The sequence below is a fragment of the Hypanus sabinus genome, chromosome 16 (assembly GCF_030144855.1).
Source record: "Hypanus sabinus isolate sHypSab1 chromosome 16, sHypSab1.hap1, whole genome shotgun sequence".
NCBI lineage: Eukaryota > Metazoa > Chordata > Chondrichthyes > Myliobatiformes > Dasyatidae > Hypanus > Hypanus sabinus.
This window is the reverse complement of record NC_082721.1, coordinates 53,124,568-53,149,527: the sequence shown is the minus strand read 5'-3', so window position 1 is coordinate 53,149,527 and position 24,960 is coordinate 53,124,568. Positions and strand designations below refer to the sequence as shown.

General features: G+C 39.4%; 1 protein-coding gene across 2 annotated transcripts in view; it reads right to left on the bottom strand.

The window, feature by feature from the left end:
- LOC132406313 (calcium and integrin-binding family member 3-like) overlaps nucleotides 1–24,960 on the bottom strand; it is an 80,797-nt gene that overhangs the window by 47,668 nt on the left and 8,169 nt on the right. The window contains exon 2 of one of the 2 annotated variants that reach the window (XM_059991811.1): nucleotides 9,152–9,218. The exons of the other annotated variant lie outside the window; for it this stretch is intronic. Within the exon in view, the coding sequence (XP_059847794.1) occupies nucleotides 9,152–9,218 (67 nt within the window). The remainder of the gene's footprint in view (nucleotides 1–9,151; nucleotides 9,219–24,960) is intronic. 2 annotated transcript variants of the gene reach the window in all.

The following is a 24,960-nucleotide window of genomic DNA, read 5'->3' as shown; positions in this document are numbered from 1 at the left end:
CCATTTCTGGTCACCTCACTATAGGAAGGATGTGGAAGCATTGGAAAGGGTACAGAGGAGATTTACCAGGATGCTGTCTGGTTTAGAGAGTATGGATTATGATCAGAGATTAAGGGAGCTAGGGTTTTACTCTTTGGAGAGAAGGAGGATGAGAGGAGACATGATAGAGGTGTACAAGATATTAAGAGGAATAGACAGAGTGGACAGCCAGCGCCTCTTCCCCAGGGCACCACTGCTCAGTACAAGAGGACATGGCTTTAAGGTAAGGGGAGGGAAGCTCAAGGAGGATACTAGAGGAAGGTTTTTCACTCAGAGAGTGGTTGGTGCGTGGAATGCACTGCCTGAGTCAGTGGTGGAGGCAGGTACACTAGTGAAATTTAAGAGACTACTAGACAGGTATATGAAGGAATTTAAGGTGGGGGGTTATATGGGTTTAAGGGTCGGCACAACATTGTGGGCCAAAGGGCCTGTAATGTGCTGTACTATTCTATGTTCTATGTTCTGCCTTTAAATTTAAAATATAGTTGGACCACATGTTTTGGCAGAGTTTTTCGGTCAGTCTGAAGCACATTTATACAATCCTGCATTTTCACTCTTTCATTTGCACCATTGAAACTATCGTGACTAGGTGTCAATTTAATCTTCTTACATACTTTCAAACTTAATTAATGCATTTTCTGTATAATTATGGATATTTTACATGTAAGTCTAGTTCATATCTTCCTAATTTCTTATGAATGTGTAACTTAGTCACATAAATTTGCTGCATTAAGTAAGAATATTTTTCTGGTTAGTTCTCAGTAACACTATCGATTGTAATGCCCAAATAAAGCACTCAGAGCTCGGACACTGTAGCCTGATTCCTTGTTCAGATAAGTGGACTAAGTACTACTGAATGTACTGAATGAAAGTGTACTTCCAACTTCACACACAATGTCCCAAATCAGGCCCTGGACTATTCAAATATCTATGTATCTGATCCATCAGAATACCTTCCAAGAACTTACCCACCACTGATTCAGGCTCACACGGTGGGCCAAGGGGTTTGTATAACACTCGGAGCACTAGTGGAGGTACATTTATGCTGGTATAACACTGAGATACAATACTTCAGGGACAGATTTCTCAGCATATTTTCCTTAGGAACAGAATTGAATTGAATTGTCTTTATTCCTTACATCCTTCACATATGGTACGTCTCTGTCAATTTATAGTAATTTATAATAAATAATATGTACAACAGGACAGTCAATATAACATAGAAATACAATTGCATCAGCATGAATTAATCAGTCTGTTGGCCTGGTGGAAGAAGCAGTCCTGGAGCCTGTTGGTCCTGGCTTTTATGCTGCAGTACCATTTCCTGAATGATAGCAGCTGGAGCAGTTTGTGGTTGGGGTGACTCAGGTCTCCAATGATCCATCAGGCCCTTTTTACACACCTGTCTTTGTAAATGTCCTGAAGAGTGGGAAATTCACATCTACAGATGTGCTGGGCTGTCCGCACCACTTTCTGCAGAGTCCTGTTATAGAGGGAAGTACAGTTCCCATACCATAAGACCATAAGAAATAGGAGCAGAAGGAGGCCATTTGGCCTTTCGAGTCTGCTCTGCCATTCAATCATGGTCTGATCCAATTCTTCCAGTCATCCCCACTCCCCTGCCATACCCTTTGATGCCCTGGCTAATCAAGAACCTAGCTATCTCTGCCTTAATTACACACGACTTGGCCTAAACTGCCATTTGTGGCAACAAATTCCATAGATTTACCACCCTCCGACTAAAGTAATTTCTTCACATCTCAGCTCTAAATGGACATCCTTCAATCCTGAAGTTATGCCCTCTTGTCCTAGAATCCCTTACCATATAACTTTGCCATATCTAATCTCATTCTCCTGAACTCCAGGGAATACAGCCCACAAGCTGCCAGACGTTCCTCATACAGTAACCCTTTCATTCCTGGAATCATTCTTGTCAATCTTCTCTGAACCCTCTCCGATGTCAGTATATCCTTTCTAAAATAAGGAGCCCAAAACTGCACACAATACTCCAAGTGTGGTGTCACGAGTGCCTTATAGAACCTCAACATCACATCCCTGCTCTTATAACCTCATTTTTCAATCTTTTTTATTGATTTCCAAATAAAGAATATACAAATCAGAAGAGGAGTTTAACAAGTAGATAATATAAAAGACATATAAACAGCAATAGTAAAAACAAAAAGTATATAATATCAAAATCAAATAAGTAAAATATTATGCTGTTATATATAGAATGGTAAAAATAAAACTACAACTCCTCATAACAATCATAAAAAAAGATTGGAAATTTTATTGATAAGGAAAAAAAACCCACTAACTAAACTGAAACAAAAAGCAAAAAAAAAGGAAAGTTAAAGAAAGACTGGGCAGTCCAATTGAGGATAAAATTAGAAAAAAACAGAGAGAGAGAGAGAAAATAAACACATCCTTCCAGTCATCTCCGAACCTTCATGGATAAGGATTTTCCCCAAAGAGAATAAAGAAAAATAAATAAATAAAAATAACCTAAATCATGTGAAAATATTGAATAAAAGGTCACCAGACTTGTTCAAAATGAAAGGATGTATCAAATGTCTGGCTTCTAATTTTCTCCAAGCTTAGACATGACATAATGGAGGAGAGCCAATAGAAAACAGTAGGTAGGTTAGATTCTTTCCAATGTAGCAAAATAGCTCTCCTAGCCAGTAAAGTTGAAAAAGCTATCACATGTTGGCTGGAAGCAGACACTTTGCTTGCTTTCTCTGGAATAATCCCAAAAATTGATGTAAGTGGATTAGGGTGAACAGCCATATCTATAACTTTAGATAATATTCCAAACATATCCCTCCAAAAATTATTTAAACTTATACATGACCAAAACATATGAGTTAGAGTAGCCATTTCTGCATTACATCTGTCACAAATAGGGCTTATATTCGGAAAAATATGCACCAATTTATCTTTGGACATATGGGCCCTATGTACTATCTTAAACTGAATTAAGATATGGCATGCGCAGATAGATGAATTATTGACTAAATAATAAATTTTACTCTATTGATTATCGAAAGTGAATGTTGAAGTTCTACTTCCCAGGTACGTTGAACCCTATCATTAGGCAACATGCAAGCTTTCATTAACTGTTCATAAATGATAGCTATTAATCATTTTTGAAAAGGTTTAAACTGAAAAATAACATAAGCCAGATTTGAAGAGAAGGCCAAGGGGTAATTTGGTAAAAAATCACGTAAGAAATTCCTAACCTGTAAATACCTGAAAAAATGTGTATTAGAGATATCATATTTATCCATTAACTGTGAAAAAGACATTAAACAGTCTTGTAAAAACAAATCTAAAAAAAATTTTTATTCCCTTAATTTTCCGTGTTAAACCCTGCCCTTATATTCTATACCTCTAGAAATGAATGCCAACATTGCATTGTCCTTCTTCACAACCAACTTAACCTGAAGGTTAACTTTTAGGGTATCTACACAAGGATTCCCAAGTTCCTTTGCATCTCTGCACTTTTAATTCTCTCCCCATCTAAATAATAGTCTGCCCATTTATTTCTTCCACTAAAGTGCATGACCATACACTTTCCAACATTATATTTCAATTACCAGGCAGTGACGCAGCCAATCAGGATGCTCTCAGTTGTGTCCCGGTATAAAGTTCTTAGAACAGGTGAGAACAGGAGTGCGACTGTATAACAATGTATTGTACTGCTGGGAATAAATGAACAAAATGACCCTAGGATACAGGTTGATAAGTCTAAGAAAGTCACACCTCAGGAGAGAGAATGTTGTAGAAGGCAAATGTGATGTCTGAAAATCTTTAAAAAGTATTGCAGATGCTGGAAATCTAAAATAAAGCAGAAAATGAAATAAAAAGGTCAACAGGTCAGGCTGTTTCTGTGAAACCGTTTAAGTATCAGTGGAAGCGATAGCAGACCTGGGAGTCACAAAGGGAGCAGTCCCTGTAGAAGCAGAAGCAGAAGGGACTGGAGAGGAGATGTGGAATGTTGTTGCAATTTACAGAATTTGTTATGTGTTATAGAAAGTTAAGTCTGCCTTATTCTGAAATGTTCAGGAAACTTTGCTCTCAGCATCTAAACAGGAGCATAATCCTGGGGACATCAATGCTTAGTATTTCAGATTCAGATTAATTTTTTTATCACATGTACTGTACATCAAAATGTACAGTGAAATGTGTCACTTCTGTTAACAACCAACACCATAAGGATGTGCTGGGGCAGCTTGCAAGTGTTGTTACACATTCCTGCACCAAGGTAGCATGCCCACAATAAAACAGAACCAACAAGCACCAAAACGACAGCATCAAACAAGCCCATTTCAAGGCAGAGAAGGTCAGTAAATTTAAACTCTTTGATATTACATCAGAGGATCTGCCCTGGGACCAGCATGTAAGAGTCATTACAAAGAAGGCACAACAGCATCTCTACTTTCTTGGAAGTTTGCATAGACTTGGCATGTCATCTAAAATTTTGGCAAACTTCTATAGATGCACAGTGGAGAGTATCTGCCTCACAAGCCAGTATGAAAACACCAATGCCCAGGAATGGAAAAGTCTACAGAAAGTGATGGATTATACATGGTCAAAGTCCTTTCCATCATTGAGCACGTTTACAAGGAACACTGCCACAAGAAATTATGGGAGAAGGAAGAAAAAGAAGATAGTAAAGTTGTTTGCAACGTTAGAGATAAACAGAGAGTAGAAGGTGGAGAATTTCTTAAATGCATTTATTTTAATGCTAGGAGCATTGTAAGAAAGGTGGATGAGCTTAGAGCATGGATTGATACCTGGAAATATGATGTTGTAGCTATTAATGAAACATGGTTGCAGGAGGGGTGTGATTGGCAATTAAATATTCCTGGATTTTGTTGCTTCAGGTGTGATACAATTGAAGGGACAAGAGGGGGAGGTGTTGCATTGCTTGTCAGAGAAAATATTACAGTGGTGCTCTGGCTCGATAGATTAGAAGGCTCATCTAGGGAGGTAATTTGGGTGGAATTGAGGAATGGGAAAGGTGTAGTAACACTTATAGTGGTGTATTATAAACCACCTAATGGGAAGTGAGAATTGGAGGATCAAATTTGCAAGGAGATAGCAGATATTTGTAGTAAGCACAGGGTTGTGATTGTGGGAGATTTTAATTTTCCACACATAGACTGGGAAGCCCATACTGTAAAAGGGCTAGATGGTTTGGAGTTTGTAAAATGCGTGCAGGGTAGTTTTTTGCAGCAATACATAGAGGTACCAACTAGAGAAGGGGCAGTGTCGGATCTCCTGTTAGGGAATGAGATAGGTCAGGTGACGGAGGTATGTGTTGGGGAGCACTTTGGGTCCAGTGATCACAATGCCATTAGTTTCAATATAATTATGGAAAAGGATAGGACTGGACTCAGGGTTGAGGTTTTTGATTGGAGAAAGGCCAACTTTGAGGAGATGTGAAAGGATTTAGAAGGAGTGAATTGGGACAATTTGTTTTATGGGAATGATGTAACAGAGAAATGGAGGTCATTTAAAGGTGAAATTTTGAGGGTACAGAATCTTCATGTTCCTGTTGGATAGAAAGGAAAGGTTAAAAGTTTGAGAGAGACATGGTTTTCAAGGGATATTGGAAACTTGGTTCGGAAAAAGAGGGAGATCTATAATAAATATAGGCAGCATGGAGTAAGTGAGGTGCTCAAGGAATATAAAGAATGTAAGAAGAATCTTAAAGCAATTAGAAAAGCAAAAGGAAGATATGAGGTTGCTTTGGCAAGTAAGGCGAAAATAAATCCAAAGGGTTTCTACAGTTATGTTAATAGCAAAAGGATAGTTAGGGATAAAATTGGTCCCTTAGAGAATGAGATTTTGAACAATTTCTTTTCTTTGGTATTCACTAAGGAGAAGGATATTGAATTGTGTAAAGTAAGGGAAAAAAGTAGGGTTGTAATGGAAACTGTGATGATTTAAGAGGAGGAAGTACTGACGCTTAGAAGGAATATAAAAGTGGATAAATTTCCAGGTCCTGACAGGATATTCTCTAGGACCTTGAGGGAAGTTAGTGTAGAAATAGCAGGGACTCTGACAGAAATACTTCAAACGTCATTAGAAATGGGGATGGTGCCAGAGGATTGGCATATTGCTCATGTTGTTCCATTGTTTAAAAAGGGTTCTAAACGTAAACCTAGTAATTATAGGCTGTAAGTTTGATGCTAGTGGTGGGTAAATTAATGGAAAGTATTCTTAGAGATGATATATATAATTATCTGGATAGACAGTCTCTGATTAGGAACAGTCAACATGGATTTGTGCGTGGAAGCTCATGTTTGACAAATCTTATTGAATTTTTTGAAAAGGTTACTAGGAAAGTTGACGAGAGTAAAGAAGTGGATGGTGACTATATGGACTTCAGTAAGGCCTTTGACAAGGTTCCGCACAGAAGATTAGTTAGGAAGGTTCAATCTTTAGGTGTTGAAGTAGTAAAATGGATTCAACAGTGGCTGGATGGGAGATGCAGAGAGTAGTGGTGGATAACTGTTTGTCAGGTTGGAAGTCAGTGACTAGTGGTGTGCCTCAGGGATCTGTATTGGGTCCAATGCTGTTTGTCATATACATTAATGATAGGGTGATAAATTGTAAGTATGCAGATGATACTATGATAGGTGGCTTTGTGGATAATGAAGTAGGTTTCAAAGCTTGCAGAGAGATTTAGATCAGTTAGAAGAGTGGGCTGAAAGATGGCAGATGGAGTTTAATGCTGATAAGTGTGAGGTGCTACAATTTGGACTAATCAAAATAGGATATACATGGTAAATGGTAGGGCATTGAAGAATGCAGTAGAACAGAGTGATCTAGGAATAATGGTGCATAGTTCCCTGAAGGTGGAATCTCATGTGGATAGGGTGATGAAGAAAGCTTTTGGTATGCTAGCCTTTATAAATCAGAGCATTGAGTATAGGAGTTGGGATGTAGTGTTAAAATTGTACAAGGCTTTGGTAAGGCCAAATTTGGAGTATTGTGTACAGTTCTGGTCACCGAGTTATAGAAAAGATGTCAATAAAATAGAAAGAGTACAGAGAAGATTTACTAGAATGTTACCTGGGTTTCAGCATCTAAGTTACAGAGAAAGGTTGAACAAGTTAGGTCTTTATTCTTTGGAGCATAGAAGGTTGAGGGGAGACTTGATAGAGGTATTTAAAATTATGAGGGGGGATAGATAGAGTTGATGTGGATAGGCTTTTTCCATTGAGAGTAGGGGAGATTCAAACAAGAGAGTTGAGAGTTAAGGGGGAAAAGTTTAGGGGTAACATGAGGGGGAGCTTCTTTACTCAGAGAGTGGTAGCTGTGTAGAAGTGGTAGAGATAGGTTCGATATTGTCATTTAAAGTAGAATTGGATAGGTATATGGACAGGAAAGGAATGAAGGGTTATGGGCTGAGTGTAGGTCAGTGGGACTATGTGAGAGTAAGTGTTTGGCATGGACTAGAAGGGCCGAGATGGCCTGTTTCTGTGCTGTAATTGTTATGTGGTTATATGGTTAAGAAAGCAGCATCCTTCATTAAGGATCCAGGCCATTCATTCTTCTCACCACGACCATTGGCAGGAGGTATAGGAGCATTAGGTCCAACACCATCAAGTTCAGGAAGTTATTACCCCTCAACCATCAGGCTCCTGAACCAGCACAGGTAATTTCACTCAATGATTCCACAATTCATATTGTCAATATTTATTTTATTTGTATGATTTGTATCCTTTTGTACATTGATTGTCAGTCTTTATGTATACTTTTCATTAATTCTATTTTTTTTTATTTTCCAGTAAATGCCTACAAGAAAATGAATCACAAGATAGTATATGGTGACATAAATGTACTTTCATAATAAATTTAATTTGACTTTGACTTCCAATTGACCTTTAGGCTTTTATCTTTGATATCAACGCCCGGACTATCCGAGATGAGACGATGAAATCTGGACTCATTGACACACTGCTCCTTGAGGCACCTGTTTATATCAACATCCAATCCCAGGACCCACTGACCTGGGGTGGCCCAACATCTATTGATGGCCTTTGAGTGAGTAGTATAATGGCCAATGAGAAGTTCGTGGCAATGTAAGGAAAGTGCAATGATTTGACTTGCACAGTGAAAAGGTGCTGAAATACTTATACTTTACAAATACATCAGCACAATTTCATGAGGATTCAGCAAGAGGCAGTCATATTACACTGACTATACCCTCTGCTTTTTTCACCACTGACCTAGATCACAACAACATGCTGTGCTACTCAGATTCCTCAGACTCCCTCAGTAACACTATGCCCTTATCCTTTCAGGAGGAGCTCACACATAGTGCCACAAACAGGGTGAAACCATATGAAAGGCATCATCTGGGCAATGAAATAAGGGTCAGACCAAGAGGGAAGGGGATAACACAAATGAAAGTTACCATCACACCCCACATCTAATCTCTCCTCCATTCTATATGACAATTGAAAGCATATTGAGACACAGATGTTTTCAGAAGTTATGGAACATATTGTCCCTTCTTTCCCTCCTCCTTTATGTTAATGGCTGCTTATGCAGTGATCTGTTTTGGTGGTGATAACTTCCATTTATAGTAACAGCTGTACAACGGAACCTTCAACAAGGCTGTTTATTCTAACTTTAACAACAAAAAACCCTCAACCCACATTATGATGATTTCATAATGTTGTCTGTCACATGACTTATTTACATAGCCACTCATACACCACAAAGCTCTTTTTTACCCTTTTTTCTTGGTATTATTACTTCCTCCCTTCCTGAATGCACAATTCCCAGTCCCTTCCCATGCTTTCACCTCTATGAACAGCACCATTGCCAATGCATAAAACATCTTGGGGCAAAGTGACTCTTGAAAAATATACAAATGGTTTCCGGTGACATCATCGTCGAGAATGGCAGCTTAATTCACTAGCTCCTCTGGAAAAACATGTATTAAGCCCCGTTAACCCATCAAATATAATATTTTTTGAAAAATATTTGAACTGAAAAGAGGGGCAAGAATGGAGAAAAGAAATGGAAATTAAAAAAGTGACACTGCGGAGCCTGCGTCCAAAAGGAGTGTAGCGAGCGGCTCTCCTACCTGACTGCGTGCTAGCGAGGCAGCTGCTGGGCCTTGTTCAGTCAAAGTGGCGAATATGTTCAAAATCCTGAAAGAGATAAGGGAGTTCCGGAAAGAAATAGAGTAGCAGCTCCGTGATATTAAGGCAGAGCTCGCCAGTGTTAATCAAAAAATAGCAGTGGCAGAGACTCAAATTGAGAAGGTGGAAGATCGCATTCAAAATGTGGAATGGATACTGAGCAAAACAATAAAAATAATACATCACCAGGAAGGTAAACTGCTTGACCTGGAGGGAAGATCATGGCAGAAAAATATCAGAATCTACAACTTTCCTGAAGGAGTGGAGGGCTTGTCTATGATGGAGTTTGTCGGAAGGTTACTGCAGGACGAGTTGGATCTTCCCCGGCTATGAAGCTGGAAGTTGAAAGAGCCCACCGTGCCTTAGTCCCAAAACCTACCCAGGATAGAAAGCCACGCTCAATAATAATTAAATTCCTTCGGTACAGCACCGAGGCAGAGATTCTACAAAGGGCCTGGGGTAAGAAGAGAGTGTTTTTAGAGGATAAATTAATATATTTCAACCAAGATTACCCCCCCCACGGTCCTCCAGAAACGCAAAGAATACTCCGAAGTAAAGCGAGTATTAAAGCAAAATAAGATTAGATTTCAAACTCCGTACCCTGCTAAACATCGAGTGTTTTATGACAATGGGACGCGGTTGTACCAGACAGTGGAAGAGGCAACTACAGACATGAAGGCCAGAGGGTTGCCTGTCAGCATGACCAAAACGAGGGAAAGCCTGACTGAAGAATTATCCCGCTCTGCTTGGGAAATAATGCGAGAATCAAGAAGGCAGGAGATGGGAGGAGGCCGAGAGAAATATAGCAGGAAGAGACTGGGAGTTTCCCAAAGACAGTCCTTACCCCCTTTAGAAGAGCCATCAGGTTTGGGTAATTTTGAAAATGTTGAGAAGCTAAACGGAAGCAAAAGTACATGGTGATATACCTATCTCGAGAAATACTTATTATAATGTGGATTTTATATTACTTAGTTGGTATTCTTTATTCGCTCACTTACTCCTCTTTCCCCACCAAAATGAGAATATATATATGTGTGCATATATGTGTTTGTGTGTAATGTGTGTGTGTGTGTGTGTGTGTGTGTGTGTGTGTGTGTGTGTGTGTGTGTGTGTGTGTGTGTGTGTGTGTGTGTGTGTGTGTGTGTGTGTGTGTGTGTGTGTGTGTGTGTGTGTGTGTGTGTGTGTGTGTCTGTATATATATGTATATATAGGAGTAGTACACAGGGAAATCTTTTCTGTGTAATGGATTTGTTCACTGACATTTATGAATACTGCAATGGGGGCCCTCAACTCACAAGCAGGAGGGGTTATCCCCCACAGCTAGACATTTCCTCTAGCTCAACACAGGGTCATCTACTAGAGACCTCAGCCTTCGAATCACACTTTCGTTGCCATTTTTGTTATTATTTGCGTTTCTTGGTTCTAATTTGTTCAGGGAATAGATCAATTAAGTTTTATTCTAATTCCAATGATACATTGACAGATAAATACAGATGGCTAAGGACAAGGTAAAAGAGAATTTTATACAAAATGAGAAAAAGAACAAGCCCATATAGTATATTTACAGGAAACTCATTTAAGTGATAATGAGCATAAAAAACTAAAGAGAATGGGCTTCAGTAATCTGTTTTTCTTCTCATATAAATCAGGACATAGGAGAGGAGTTGCTCAAGGAAGCTAAATTTTGAAAAAGCATTCAAAATGGGAGATAAAGAGGTCAGATATATTCTGGTAAGGGGCAATATAGATGGCAATTCAGTTACTCTATTGAATATATACGCATGCCCAGAAAGTGATATTGGTTTCTTTCAGAAAATTATTGATATTATAGTAGCGGAAACAGGTTTCCTGATATGTGGGGGAGACTTAAATTTACAATTACAACCAAACTTAGACTCTTCCAATAGAAAAACCCATGAAACAAAATCTTTATATAAGAAAGTTAATACACTTTTTGAGGATGTTGGTTTAATTGACATATGGAGGGACCTTTTCCCTGACAGAAGGGATTACACTCATTATTCGGCTCCCCATTCTGTATATACAATAGACTATTTCATAACATTTGGAAAAGACAAAGACAAAATAAACACCTGTGGAATTGGGACAATAGATGTAAGTGACCATGCACCTATATATTTATCTGTTGATTTTGACCTACAACCAAAGAATACTATTTGGAAACTAACTTCAAGTCTACTCAATGATCCGTACTTTAAGGAACAAATTAAAAAAGAAATTGTTCTCTACTTAGAATTTAATGATAATGGAGAGGTTTCACATCCCATTTTATGGGATACTCTGAAGGTGGTCTTAAGAGGGAAAATTATAGCGATATCTTCATTTAAGAAAAAAAAGGAATAAAACATTAGAGGAATTACAAAATAGGCTGAAGGAACTAGAGAAAAAACTCAAATTGAATATGTTACAGGATACATTAGGGGAAATTAAAAGAATTAGGAATGAAATAAATAATTTGGCTACGCAAGAGATCAGGGAAAACTTAATGTTTCTGAAACAGAGACATTAAGAAAGTGGATCAAAATCTATGAAAATACTGGCATGGAAACTGAAAAAAAAGATAGCGAAAATACAATTCATAGAATTAGGGACCCAAGAACGAAAATGATAAAAAAATAAGTGAAATTCAAGAAGCTTTTGAAGTGTTTTACAGAACATTATATTCCAAAGTTCCAGGGGGAAGCATAACCCAAATTGACACTCTCTTAAATCCTCTAGAGTTACCCACTTTAAACGAAGAACAAAATAGAATGACGACTGCTGACAGAACAGAAGTTGAATTAAAAGCTGCAATTAGTAGGTTTAAATTAAGCAAGTCACCTGGATCAGATGGGTATACGGCAGAGTGGTACAAAGTATTTAAAAACGAATTCATTCCTGTTTTACTCCCCACACTGAACTGGGCTCTAAAAAAGGCACAAATGCCACCCAGTTGGAAGGAAGTGATAATCTCAGCTATACCTAAAGAAGGCAAGGATAAAATGGAATGCAGGTCATTTAGACCAATATCCGTTCTTAATGTAGATTATAGATTATTTACCTCCATCATGGCCAAACGATTAGAGGAGTTTCTACCCATACTGATACGTAATGATCAGACAGGTTTTATACGGCAACGCCAGACACAAGACAATATACGAAGGACACTTCACATTATGGATCATACACAAAAAAATTAAATTGAAGCAATAGTGATAAGCGTGGACGCGAAAAAAAGCATTTGATTTGGTTAATTGGAATTTTCTTTACAGAGTTTTACACAGATTTGGTTTCCAAGACACAATTATTAAAACTATACAGACACTGTATGACAATCCTACTGCTAGGATTAAAATCAATGGATATTTATCAAATAGTCTTACCCTAGAAAGGGGCACGAGACAGGGTCGTGCATGGTCACCACTACTCTTCACGTTATATCTGGAACCATTAGCTCAATACATCAGACAAAATGAAGCTGTCAGGGGAATTACTATTAAAGGGACAGAGCATAAATTGGCTTGTTATGCGGATGACATTTTGATCCACCTCGGGCAACCAACATACTCTTTACCTAAATTGATGCAATCCTTTGAACAATATGATCAATTATCAGGATACAAGATCAACATAGATAAAACCCAATTACTTTCATATTACTATAGCCCACTGAGAGAAATTGAAAGTTGATACCCCTGGGCATGGCACACAGAGTCTTTCAAATATTTGGGCATCATTATGCCAAAAGATTTGGCAAAATTATCAGAATGTAATTATCAGCCTTTATATAAAAAAGATTAAGGAAGCTGTGGCAAGATGGAACCTGATTCCCTTTTTCTGTCTCAGTTCAAGGATTGAGTCTATTAAAATGAATATACTGCCCAGTATGTTATACCTCTTTCAGCCCCTACCAATAGAGATTAATCAAAATCAATTCAATGAATGGAACCAGATGCTATCAAGGTATACTTGGCAGGGTAAAAGGCCTAGAGTTTGTCTCAAAACTTTGCAGTTAGCAAAGAAAAAGGGGGTTGGGGCCTACCTTCTCTTAGAGATTATTATTTTGCAGCACAGTTGAGAGCTGTTATATGTTGGTGTAACCCATCATATGACGCTCAATGGAAAAACATTGAGGAGCGGGTACCTCCCATCCCCATACAAGCAATTTTGGCTGATAACAACCTGCAAAGGTACATAAATACTATTGATAACCCATGGGAGAAATTGACTTTTAAAATATGGAAAACTACTATAAAAGAATATAATCTAGCGGGAGATGTTGCAATTCTTAAATGGTGTGCATATGACTCGGATTTTACACCAAATAAATTGGATGCTAGATTTAAGGACTGGACAGCTAAAGGAATAACAATTCTTTGCAACATAATGAAAGAAGGAATACTGTTCAGTTTTGAAATGCTTAAAGAGAAACACTTATTAGAAAAACAAGATTTTTATCGGTATTTACAGATGCGACAATATGTTAATAAGACGCTTAAAAATATAACCAGGCAAATACATGCTTGATAGAGCTCTTTAGAAAAGCATATAATTCAAATAATGGTAGCAGAATCATTTCAAGCATGTATAAGGGGTTGTCAAATCTTTTTTTTTTTTGTAATTTTTTATTGGTTCATCCTGAAACAAACATTTCCATAAGATGTATTTCAGACATTGTACATATATATCATATAATCACATATATCACAAATCTCCACAAAGTAGTAATCTGAGGTATACACTTGTAGAAAATAATGGAAAGAAAAACAAGCAAAAGGAAAGAACTATGTACAAGTAGGGAGTGATCTTTTTTTTTTACAACAGATTCATTGATTTGTGAGAATAAAATCAGGCCTATGAGGCATTGTGTAGTTAAAACATTTTTACTAGTATGAATCAAATTGTTCCAGCTTATGGTTAACAGATGCTGTTATCTTCTCAATTTTGTAAATGTCCATTGTAATTTCCATCCATGTATTTAAAGTTGGGCTCTCCTGTGATAACCATTTCCTAGTAAGAGTCTTTTTACCAGCCACCAACAGTATATTCATTAAATATTTATCTCTTTTCAACCATTCTTCAGGTATATATCCAAAATATATGGTCTTACTCTCTAAGGGTACTTCACATTTAAAGATGTCTTGTAGGGCATTGTGTATTCCCTCTAATAGTTTTTGATAACAGGGCAGTCTCAAAAAATATGATAATGATTTGCATCTTGATTTCCACAATTTCTCCAGCAAACGGAGAGGTTACTATCATAATGGGATTTCTGAGAGGGTGTAATAAAATATCTTAACAAGTTTTTCCATCCAAACTCCCTTCATTTCTGTGAACTGGTACACTTCCATTGATATCTCCATATTGTTGTTGTTCTTCCTCAGATATAATTATCCCTCCTTCCTTCTCCCATTTTGTTTTAATGTATGAAGTCGAATGTGTTTTAAGATTTGACAACCCCTTATACATGCTTGAAATGATTCTACTACCATTATCTGACTTATATGGTTTTCTAAAGAGCTCTATCAAGCATGTATTTGCCTTGGTTACATTTTTAAATGTCTTATTAACATATTGTCGCATCTGTAAATACCGATAAAAATCTTGTTTTTCTAATAAGTGTTTCTCTTTAAGCATTTCAAAACTGAACAGTGTTCCTTCTTTCATTATGTTGCAAAGAACTGTTATTCCTTTAGTTGTCCGGTCCTTAAATCTAGCATCCAATTTATTTGGTGTATAATCCGAGTCATATGCACACCATTTAAGAATTGCAACATCTCCCTCTAGATTATATTCTTTTATAGTAGTTTAGGAATAAAAACAGGTAGGGCTTGAAATAAATATAAAAATTTAGGCAAAATATTCATTTTAATAGAAGTGATACATCCAATCAGCGATAAAGAAAGCGGAAACCACTTTGATTGTACCTTCTTTACATATTATAAAAGAATGATGAAGTTTTCTTTAAAAAGGAGATTTATAATTCCTAGTAATTGTTATACCCAAATAAGTAAATTGATTACTTACAAGTTTAAAAGGAAAGTCAGAGTTGACTGATACCAAATTATTTATATCCTAAGAACTGACTAAATTCAGAAAGTAAAGAAAGTACAGAGGGTAGAGAGGACTCCACATTAGAGATGTAGTGCAAAAGGTCATCAGCATAAAGCCACAATTTATGAGTGATACCCATCCTTAAAATACCTCAGATGTCAATGGATTCACAAAATGCAATGGCTGAAGGCTCTAAAGCCAAATCAAAAAGCAAAGGATTCAAAGGGCATCTTTGTCTGGTACCACGTTGGAGACTAAATGATTTAGAACTCTGAGAGTTAGTAAGAACCTGTGCAGTGGGAGATAAATAAAGTAATTTAATCCATTGAATAAAATTTTTCTAATATTTTAAATAAATAATTCCATTCAACCCGGTCAAAGGTTTCAGTTTCTTTAGAAGGAGAATAGATAACATTCAGTAAATGATGAGTGTTAAAATGAGAATAATGATTTTTGATAAATCCGGTCTGGTCATCAGAGATAATACAAGGCGGAATGTTTTCCAGCCTATGGGCCAAAAGTTTAGTAAAATTTTAGCATCAACATTAAGTAAAAAATAGATCTACAGGAAGATCAATCAGTTGGATCTTTATTCTTTTTGAGAATAAGCGAAATAGGGGCATCATGAAAGGATTGTGGCAACCTGCCTAATTTAGAAGAGTCAGAACAACAGAAAGTGAGTGAAGAATAAACAAATGAGCAAAAACCTTATAGACCTCTCCAGAAAATCCTTCAGGACTGGGAGCCTTCCCCAAACTCAGAGAGTGGACAAACCAGGTAATTTCCTCAGAAGAAAAAGGTTGATCTAACCATTTTTGATTAACTTCAGAAAGTGAGGTAATATCTAAATGATCTAGAAAATCATTCATAGCAAAGTTGGCTTTTGGAGAATCGGAGCTATACAGTTTAAAGTAAAATTCTCTAAAAGTATCATTTATTTCTAATTGATCAGAAGTTATATCACCAATCACTTTGGAGATTTCCTTAATTTGATGTTTTACTATAAAAGTTTTAAGTTGATTAACCAAAAGTTTGCCTGTTTTATCATCATGAATATAAAATTGACTTTTATCTTTTAAAAGTTGAGTTTCAACAGGGTAAGTTAAGAGCAGATCATATTTTGTTTTAACTTCAACACATCTTTTATATAAGACAGGATCTGGATCTGAAGCATATATTTGATCTAAATGTTTCAGCTGATTGGCTAAATCAGTTCTCTCCTTATTAGCTTTTTTCTTAATATTGACTGTATAGGAAATAATTTGGCCTCTAATATAAGCCTTGAAAGCATCCCTAATAGTAAGGCTAGAAGTGCCATCTAGTGGATTCTCTTCAAAGAAAAAAGTAATTTGACTCTCTAAAAATGTTTTTAAAACCTTATCCAATAGTAAAATTGGATTAAAACACCAAAAATCTGTTTGATCGAGAAACATCCGGAAGATTTAAAGATAAAAAGATGGTAGCATGATCTGAAAGGGCAAATTCTTTATATTCACAGGATCGAACAGAGGGTATGAGTATCGACAAAAAAAAAAAATCAATCCTGGAGCAGGTATGATGAACATGAGAAAAAAAGCAATATTCTCTATTTGTTGGGTGTAAAAAATGCCAAACATCAATAATGTCACATTTCATTAGAAAACATTGGATATAGGAGGCAGATCTACTAATATTCAATCGTTTCAAAGAAGAATGGTCTAAAACAGGGTTAAGACAGCAATTAAACCAGTTCCAAAGATTAAAGAGTACAAATTTAAGTCTGGTAAAAAAAGAAAAAAAAACATTCAAAAAAGCTAGGATCATCTATATTCAGAGCATAAAGTTTGCAAAACCCATTAGTTTGTTATCTAATTTCCCTGAGACTATAATGAACTGCCCATTAGGGTCAGATATTACATTATGTTGAATAAAGGCAACTGAATTGTCAATCAAAGTGGAAGTACCTCTGGTCTTCCTTGAAAGGAAGAATGAAAAGCTAGACCATTCCAATATTTGAACAAACATCCACAGTCAGATCTGTGAACATGGTTTCTTGTAAAAAAAATAATTGAGGCATTTATTTTCTTAATATAGGTAAAAATCTTACTGTGTTTCACATGGTGGTTTAAACCTTTCACATTTAAACTAAGTAAATTGGTATTGTGTACCATTCAATTATGTTTAAAACAGAGGTTAAACATATAAACCACTGGAATATACAAAAAATCCAAACCTTAAAATTCAAAATAACCAAGCAATAGATGAGGAGGGAATAACCGAACAGTTGATAAAAAGGAAAAAGAAAAAAAAAGCTCACACCCACCCTCCACGCTCCCAAAGAAAAAAAAATGCCCAAGAGAGGACGAAGGCTAATCTACTGATAAATCCCACCTACAACATCATACTGGCAGAGCTCCAAGAGAAGAAGAGATTAGTACAGAATGAATTCCAACCTAGACTAAATAACCTTCAAAAGAACTAAAAGATTTCAAAACATAGTGTTTGCAAAGAAATAAGTAATAAACGAACTGCAAAATTGCAATGAATTGATCAGCCAAACTGAGGGACCAAGGTTTAATGAAGCAGAAATAAACAGTTAAATTTCTGGAGCTGATAGACTAAATAATATTCAAAAGAGCTTAAAAAAAAGGATTCAAAACACCATGTTGAAAAAAAATTAACTCAGCAAAGAAAATATAAGAACAGAAACTAATTATGAGTATACGAGAATAGAAGAGAGAATTTTTCAAAAGAAAAACTTACAAAACCATTAGACTACAGAATTCCAACAACAAAGAATTGTCAAACTAAGGAAGCGTAGTTTATATAGTACAGTATTAAACAATCTTCTGGACTTGATTTGGCCTGAAGAAAATCGTGCACTTCCTCAATTTAAAGAAGCCACTTAGGATATCCATTTTTCAAAATAATCCTAAGGCGAATGGGGTAATTTAGTGAAGGTTTATAGGCTTTATTATATAATTCCACCATGATCTTTTTATACTTAAAACGTTTCTTTAATACCTCAGGCCAATAATCTTTGACCAACCTTATCTTATAATCTTCAAAGTTAATCATACCTAACCGACAAGATTGGTGAATTATAGTAATCTTTGTTTGGAAGTCGTGAAACACAATTATCATAGGTCAAAGTTTTTCTTGAGAAGAGGATCTAAAAACTGAGACTTGGTGAGTTCGATCTATTCTTGGTGGAGTATCCAAAACATCAGAAAACAAATGAGCAAACAGCTTTGCAAAGAATTCTGAAGGTCGATTGCCTTCGACCAACTCAGGAAGACCCAGAATTCATATATTGTTCCTTCTTGATCTATTCTCCAAGGCAACAATCTTTTGTCTTAAAGATTCAACAAGTTTTGATTGTTTATCTCCAAACTTTTCCAACTCAGCTGTCTTAGTAACGAGTCTGGTTAAAGCATCTTAATGTTCTTGATTCTCAGTAGTCTGTTCCTGTAAATTTTTTTGAATAGTCTGCAGCAGAATCTCCATTCGTTTAAGCTCTGTGGTAACTTTTAAACACATATCCGAAAGTTGTTCAGATGTTTCGCTCTGAGCTTTCCGAATTAGCTCCGCAATAGCTTCCATAGTCACAGAAGGATCCTCTTCCTTTTTAAAGTTTTAGCATGAGACAACATAATATTCCAAGAGTAAGTTTTCAAAGCAGATTGGATTCAGTAAATTTAAAAAGAATGGAGCCATTCAAGAAACACGTCTACTCCATGCATTGCCAGTAGGAGGAGCTTAACTTTTTTAAGCAAGGGAACTATATTTGCCATTCTCCAATCCTCTGGCACCTCCCCTGCAGCCAAAGAGGATTCAAAGGTCATAGCTACTGCTCCAGGAATCTGTTCTCTCACTTCCCACAGCAACCTGGGGTATATCACATCTGGCCCTGGGGGCTTATCAATCTTGATGTCTTTAAGAAGATCCAACACTTCTTCTTCTTTAATCTCCACTTTGTCCAGCACACAGGCTTGTTCTATTTCGACCTCACCCTGATCAAGGTCCTTTTTACTTGTGAATACTGAAGCAAAGTATTCATTTAGGACCTCCCCAACCTCCTCTGCCTCCAGGCACATGTTGCCCTCTTTATCCTTTAGCGGTCTCACCTTCGTTCTCGTCATCCTCCTGTTCTTCACATATGCATAGAACGCCTTGGAGTTCTCCTTAATCCTACATGTCAAGACCTTCTCATGCCCCCCTCAAGCTCTCCTAAGTCCTTTCTTAAGCTCCTTCCTGGCTATCCTATATTTCTCATGAGCCCCTCCTGCTTCCTGCTTATTATATCTAACAAACGCTTACTTCTTCCTCTGGATGAGTTGCTTCACGTGTATCATCAGCCATTTTCATCATTTCAATGTATCATCATTTTCCTGGTCTCAGTGGGACAAACCTATCCTGAACCCAGCACAAGTGGTCCCTAAACTTTCTCCAGATTATTTCTGTGATTTTGCCTTTGAACATCTGTTTCCAGTTTACTCTCACTAGTTCCAGCCTCATCCCTTCATAGTTAGCCCTTTCCCAGTTAAGCACTTCCTAATTTTGTCTGTTTTTATCCTTTTCCGTAGCTATGCTGAAGCTAAGGGAGTTGTGGTCACTCTCACCAAAATGCTCCCCCTGACGAGGTTCATTATCCAGAGCTAGATCCAGTATGGCCTCTACTCTCAACACGTACAACACGCTGGAAGAACTCAGCAGGTCGGGCAGCATCCGTGGAAATGAGCATTCAATGTTTTAGGGCTGAGACCCTTCGTCAGGACTGAAGAGGCAGGGGGCAGGGGCCCTATAAAGCAGGTGAGGGAAGGGTGGGGAGGAGAAGGCTGGTAGGTGCCAGGTGAAAAACCAGTAAGAGGAAAGATCAAGGGGTGGGGGAGGGGAAGCAGGGAGGGGATAGGCAGGAAAAGTGAAGAAGGAATGTAAGGGGAAAGAACTATGGGTAGTAGAAGGAGGCGGAATCATGAGAGAGGTGATAGGCAGCTGGAGGAAGAGGCAGTGAAACTGGGATGGGGGAAGGGAGGGGGAGGGAATTACCGGAATTTGGAGAATTCAATGTTCACGCCAAGGGGCTGAAGACTACCCAGATGGTATATGAGGTGTTGCTCCTCCAACCCGTTTAGCCTCATCATGGGCAGTAGAGGAGGCATATGGACATATTTGAATGGGAATGTGAAGCAGAGTTGAAGTGGGTGGCAACCGGGAGATCCTGTCTGTTGTGGCGGATGGAGTGGAGGTGCTCGAGGAAGCAGTCCCCCAATCTGCTTCGGGAGTCACCGATGTAGAAGAGGCTGCACCGGGAGCGCCTGGTGATGATTGATCATTGATGATGGCTTTCCATTCCAGAACATCTCAAATATCCTCTTTCTTTAAGGATCGTGGTTTCCCTTCTGCCATCATTAATGATGCCCTCACCCACATCTCCTCCATTCCCCGCACTTTGGCCCTCATCCCATCCTCCCGTCACCACAACAGGGACCAAGTTCCCCTTGTCCTTACCTACCACCCCAACAGGCTCTGGATCCAGCACATTATCCTCCGCAACTTCTGCCACCTTCAACAGGAACCCACCCACCACTAAGCACATCTTTCCCTCTCTACCCATCTCCACTTTCGGCAGAGATCGTTCCCTCTGCAACTCCCTGGTCCACACGTCCCTCCCCACAGATCTCCCACCTGGTACTTATCCCTGCAAGCATAAGTGCTACACCTGTCCCTACACCTCCTCTATTACCACCATTCAGGGCCCCAAACAGTCCTTCCAGGTGAGGCACACGAGTGGATCAACAGATTCTGGAAATAAATAAAAACAGAAAATGCTGGCAGAACTCAGCAGGCCAGACAGCATCTATGGGAGAAGGTAGTGACGACATTTCGGGCCGAAACCCTTCATCAGGAGTGAAGTAACTTGGGATGGTCGGGGGGTGGGGGTAAGAAATGGGGGGAGGGATGAAGTAGAGAGCTGGGAAGTGATAGGCTGGAGGGAAATGGGCTAGGGGGAAGGTGGAGAATTATGGGAAATAAAAGAGAAAGAAAGGTAGGGCTGGGGGGAGATTATAGTGAGGGGGGGAAAAAGAGAGAGAAAGAGAACCAGACTAAAATAATAGATAGGGATGGGGACAAGGGGGGGGCAGCAGGGGTCTCAATGGAGGTAAGTGAGTTGGATGTTCATGCTGGCAGGTAGGAGGCTTCCAGGTGAGGCAACACTTCACTTGTGAGTCTGTTAGGGTCATCTATTGCATCCAGCGCTCCCGGTGCAGCCTCCTCTACATCGGCAAGTCTCGAAGCCAGTTGGAGGATCGCTTCGTCGAGCACCTCTGCTCTGTCTGCCAGAACAGACAGGATCTCCCAGTTGCCACCCACTTCAACTCTGCTTCACATTCCCATTCGGATATGTCCATACATGGCCTCCTCTACTGCCATGATGAGGCCAAACTCAGGTTGGAGGAGCAACACCTCATATACTGTCTGGGTAGTTTCCAGCCCCTTGGCATGAACATTGAATTCTCCAACTTCCGGTAATTCCCTCCACCTCCTTTCCTCCATCCCAGTTTCACTCTGCCTCCTCCTCCAGCTGCCTATCCCCTCTCTCATGATTCTGCCTTCTTCTACACATGGTTCTTCCCTCTTACATTCCATCTTCACTTTTCCTGCCTATCCCCTCCCTGCTTCCCCTCCCCCACCCTTGATCTTCCCCCTTACTAGTTTTTCACTTTGCACCTACCAGCCTTCTCCTTCCCACCCTCCCCCCACCTTCTTTATAGGGCTCCTGCCCCCTTCCTCTTCAGTCCTGACGAAGGGTCTTGGCCCGAAACGTTGACTGCTCGTTTCTACGGATGCTGCCCCACCTGCTGAGTTCCTCCAGCGTGTTGTACGTGTTGATTTGACCACAGCATCTGCAGTGTAGTTTGTGTTTGGCCTCTCCTCTCATCAGCTAGTCCACATACTGTGTCAGGAATCCTTCTTGAATACACCTTACAAATTCAGCCCCATCTGTCTCTCTTGCAGTCAGGAGGTGCCAGTCAATATGAGGGAAGCTGAAATCAACCATAACTACAACCCTGTATTTCCTGCACCATTCTAAAATCTGCCTGCTTATCTGCTTCTCAGTGTCTTGAGGGCTATTTGGGGCCTATAGACTACTCCCAGCACAATGATTGATCACTTCCTATTTCTGACTTCCACCCAGACTGACTCCGTGGACACTCCTTCTGCAACGCCCTCCCTTTCTATAGCCGTGATACTATCCCTGACCAGCAATGCTACTCCCCCTCCCCTTTTCTATCTCCCATCCTATCTCCCTTTTAAAACACCTAAATCTCGGTACCTGCATCAGCCAATCCTGCCCTTTCTCCAGCCAAGTTTCAGTATTGGCCACAACATCGTAGTTCCACATACTGATCCATGCTCTAAGTTCATCCCCTTTATTAATAACACTCCTAGCATTGAAATAGACACATTTCAACCCCTCTAACTGGCTACATTCATGTTTTGTCCTCTGCCTGTCCTTCCTCACCAACTCAGAACACATAGCACCATGCCCTTGTCCTTCTACCCTAATCTCTGCACTCACATTCTGATTCCCATCCCCCTGCTGAACTAGTTTAAACCCTCCCCAACAGCTCTAGCAAATCTCTCTGCCAGGATATTGGTCCCTTTCCAGTTCAGGAGCAGCCCGTCCTTTTTGTACAGGTCAGACTTTCCCCAGAAGAGATCCCAATGATCCAGAAATCTGAACCCCTGCCCCTGCACCCACTCTTCAGCCACACATTCATCTACCATAACTTCCTGTTCCTACCCTCTCTGTCTCGTGGCACAGGCAGCAATCCCGAGATTACCACCCTTGAGGTCCTGCTTTTTAACTTCTTTCCTAACTCCCTATATTCCTTCTTCAGGACCTCATCCCTACCTCTATCTATGTCATCGGTCCCCATGTGGACCATGACATTTGGCTGTTAACCTTCTCTCCTGAGAATACTGAGAACTCGATCTGAGATATCACAGACCCTGGCACCAAAAAGGCAACAGACCATCCGAGATTCTCAATCTCTCTCATAGAACCTTTTATCTGTCCCTCTAACTATCGAATCCCCTATCATTACTGCTCTCCTTCCTTTCTGACCTGGGTCCAGTCTCAGTGCCAGAGACACAACAACTACAATTTGTCCCTGGTAGGTTGTCCCCACCAACAGTATCCAAAATGGTATACTTATTGTTGATGGGAACGACCACAGGGGTACTCTGTCCATTCTGTCTATTCCCCTTCCCTCTTCTGACAGTCATCTGTCTTCTCTCTTCTGACTTTTAGGAGTGACTGTCTCCCTGAAACTCCAATCTATTACTGCCTCTACCTCCTGAATGATACGAAGTTCATCCAGCTCCAGCCCCCTAACTCGGTTTGACAGGAGCTGCAGCTGGATGCACCTTTTGCAGGTGTAGTCATCAAAGACAATTGTGCTGTCCCTGACTTCCCACATCCTACAATTGGAGCACTGGACTGCCCTATCTACTGTCTCCATTACCAACTCCTAAGTTACTTAAATTAATTTTAAAAACTTACCCAGCCTTACCTCACTGGGAGCAAGCTTGTCCTCTGCCTCTTCTCACCGATACCTCTCGAGCCAAAGTCTCAAAGCTCCAATCCTTAACTGGCCCACTCACTCACTGGCAGCTCTGCTTGAGCTACCCCTCTTTTTATTTGTTCGAGCTTTTCAATTTTCGATTGCCCAATCAGCTGCTTTCTGCTGAGTCTGTGCTATTCAAATCTTGATTGACTTAATTGCACAATCCAACTGCCAAAACTGCCAAAACCTCTTGAGTCAAAGCCTTAAAGCTCCACTCCTTCACTGGCCCACTCACTCACTGGCTGCTCTCCAGAACCAAAGGGCACGGTCTCAAAATTGAAGAGTGACCTTTTGGAAAAGAGTTAAGGAGGAAATGTTAGCCAGAAAGTAGTGAATCTGTGGAATGGCCCACCACAGACTATGGTGGAGGCCAAGTCCATATGTATACTTAAAGTGGAAGTTAATAGTTTTTTGACTGATCCTTACTTCAAGGGATATGGCTAGAGGTAAAGTGTTTGGGGTTCAATGGGATCTGGGATCAGCCATGATGGGATGGCCTAATACTACTCCTGTATCTTATTGTCTTATGGTGGCAGTGTAGGAAGCTGAGGCAGGGAAACATGTGCCTGCTGGTGGGTTCATGTTGTAGTTGATGGAAATGATGAAAGATAATGTGCTAGATGCAGAGGCTGGGATCGTGAAAGGAATCTATTGCTGTGCTGTCTGGATAGAGGGAGGCAAAGTCTGAGAAATGGAGAAAATGTAATTGAGGGTTATCAACAACAGAGTGGGAAACATTTCAGACGTCCTCAGCAGAAAGCCTCATCTTGAGAGGGAATACCTTTAATGTGTGGGGCAAGTTTTTATACAGAAAGTGGTGGGTGCTCTGAACACACCGCCAGAAGTGGTAGTGGAAACAGACATGATAGTGGCATTCAGGAAGTTTTTAAATAGGCACATGAATATGCAGAGAAGGAGGGAAATGGTTAATGAGCAGGGATTAGATTAATTTAGCATCATGCTTGGCAAAGATATAGTGAGTTGAAGGGTCTGTTTCTGTGACATATTGTTCTGTGTTCAGATGTGCTAGAGGCAGAAAAACCGAAAGAGATACACTATCTTGAGACACTGAAGTGTGAAGA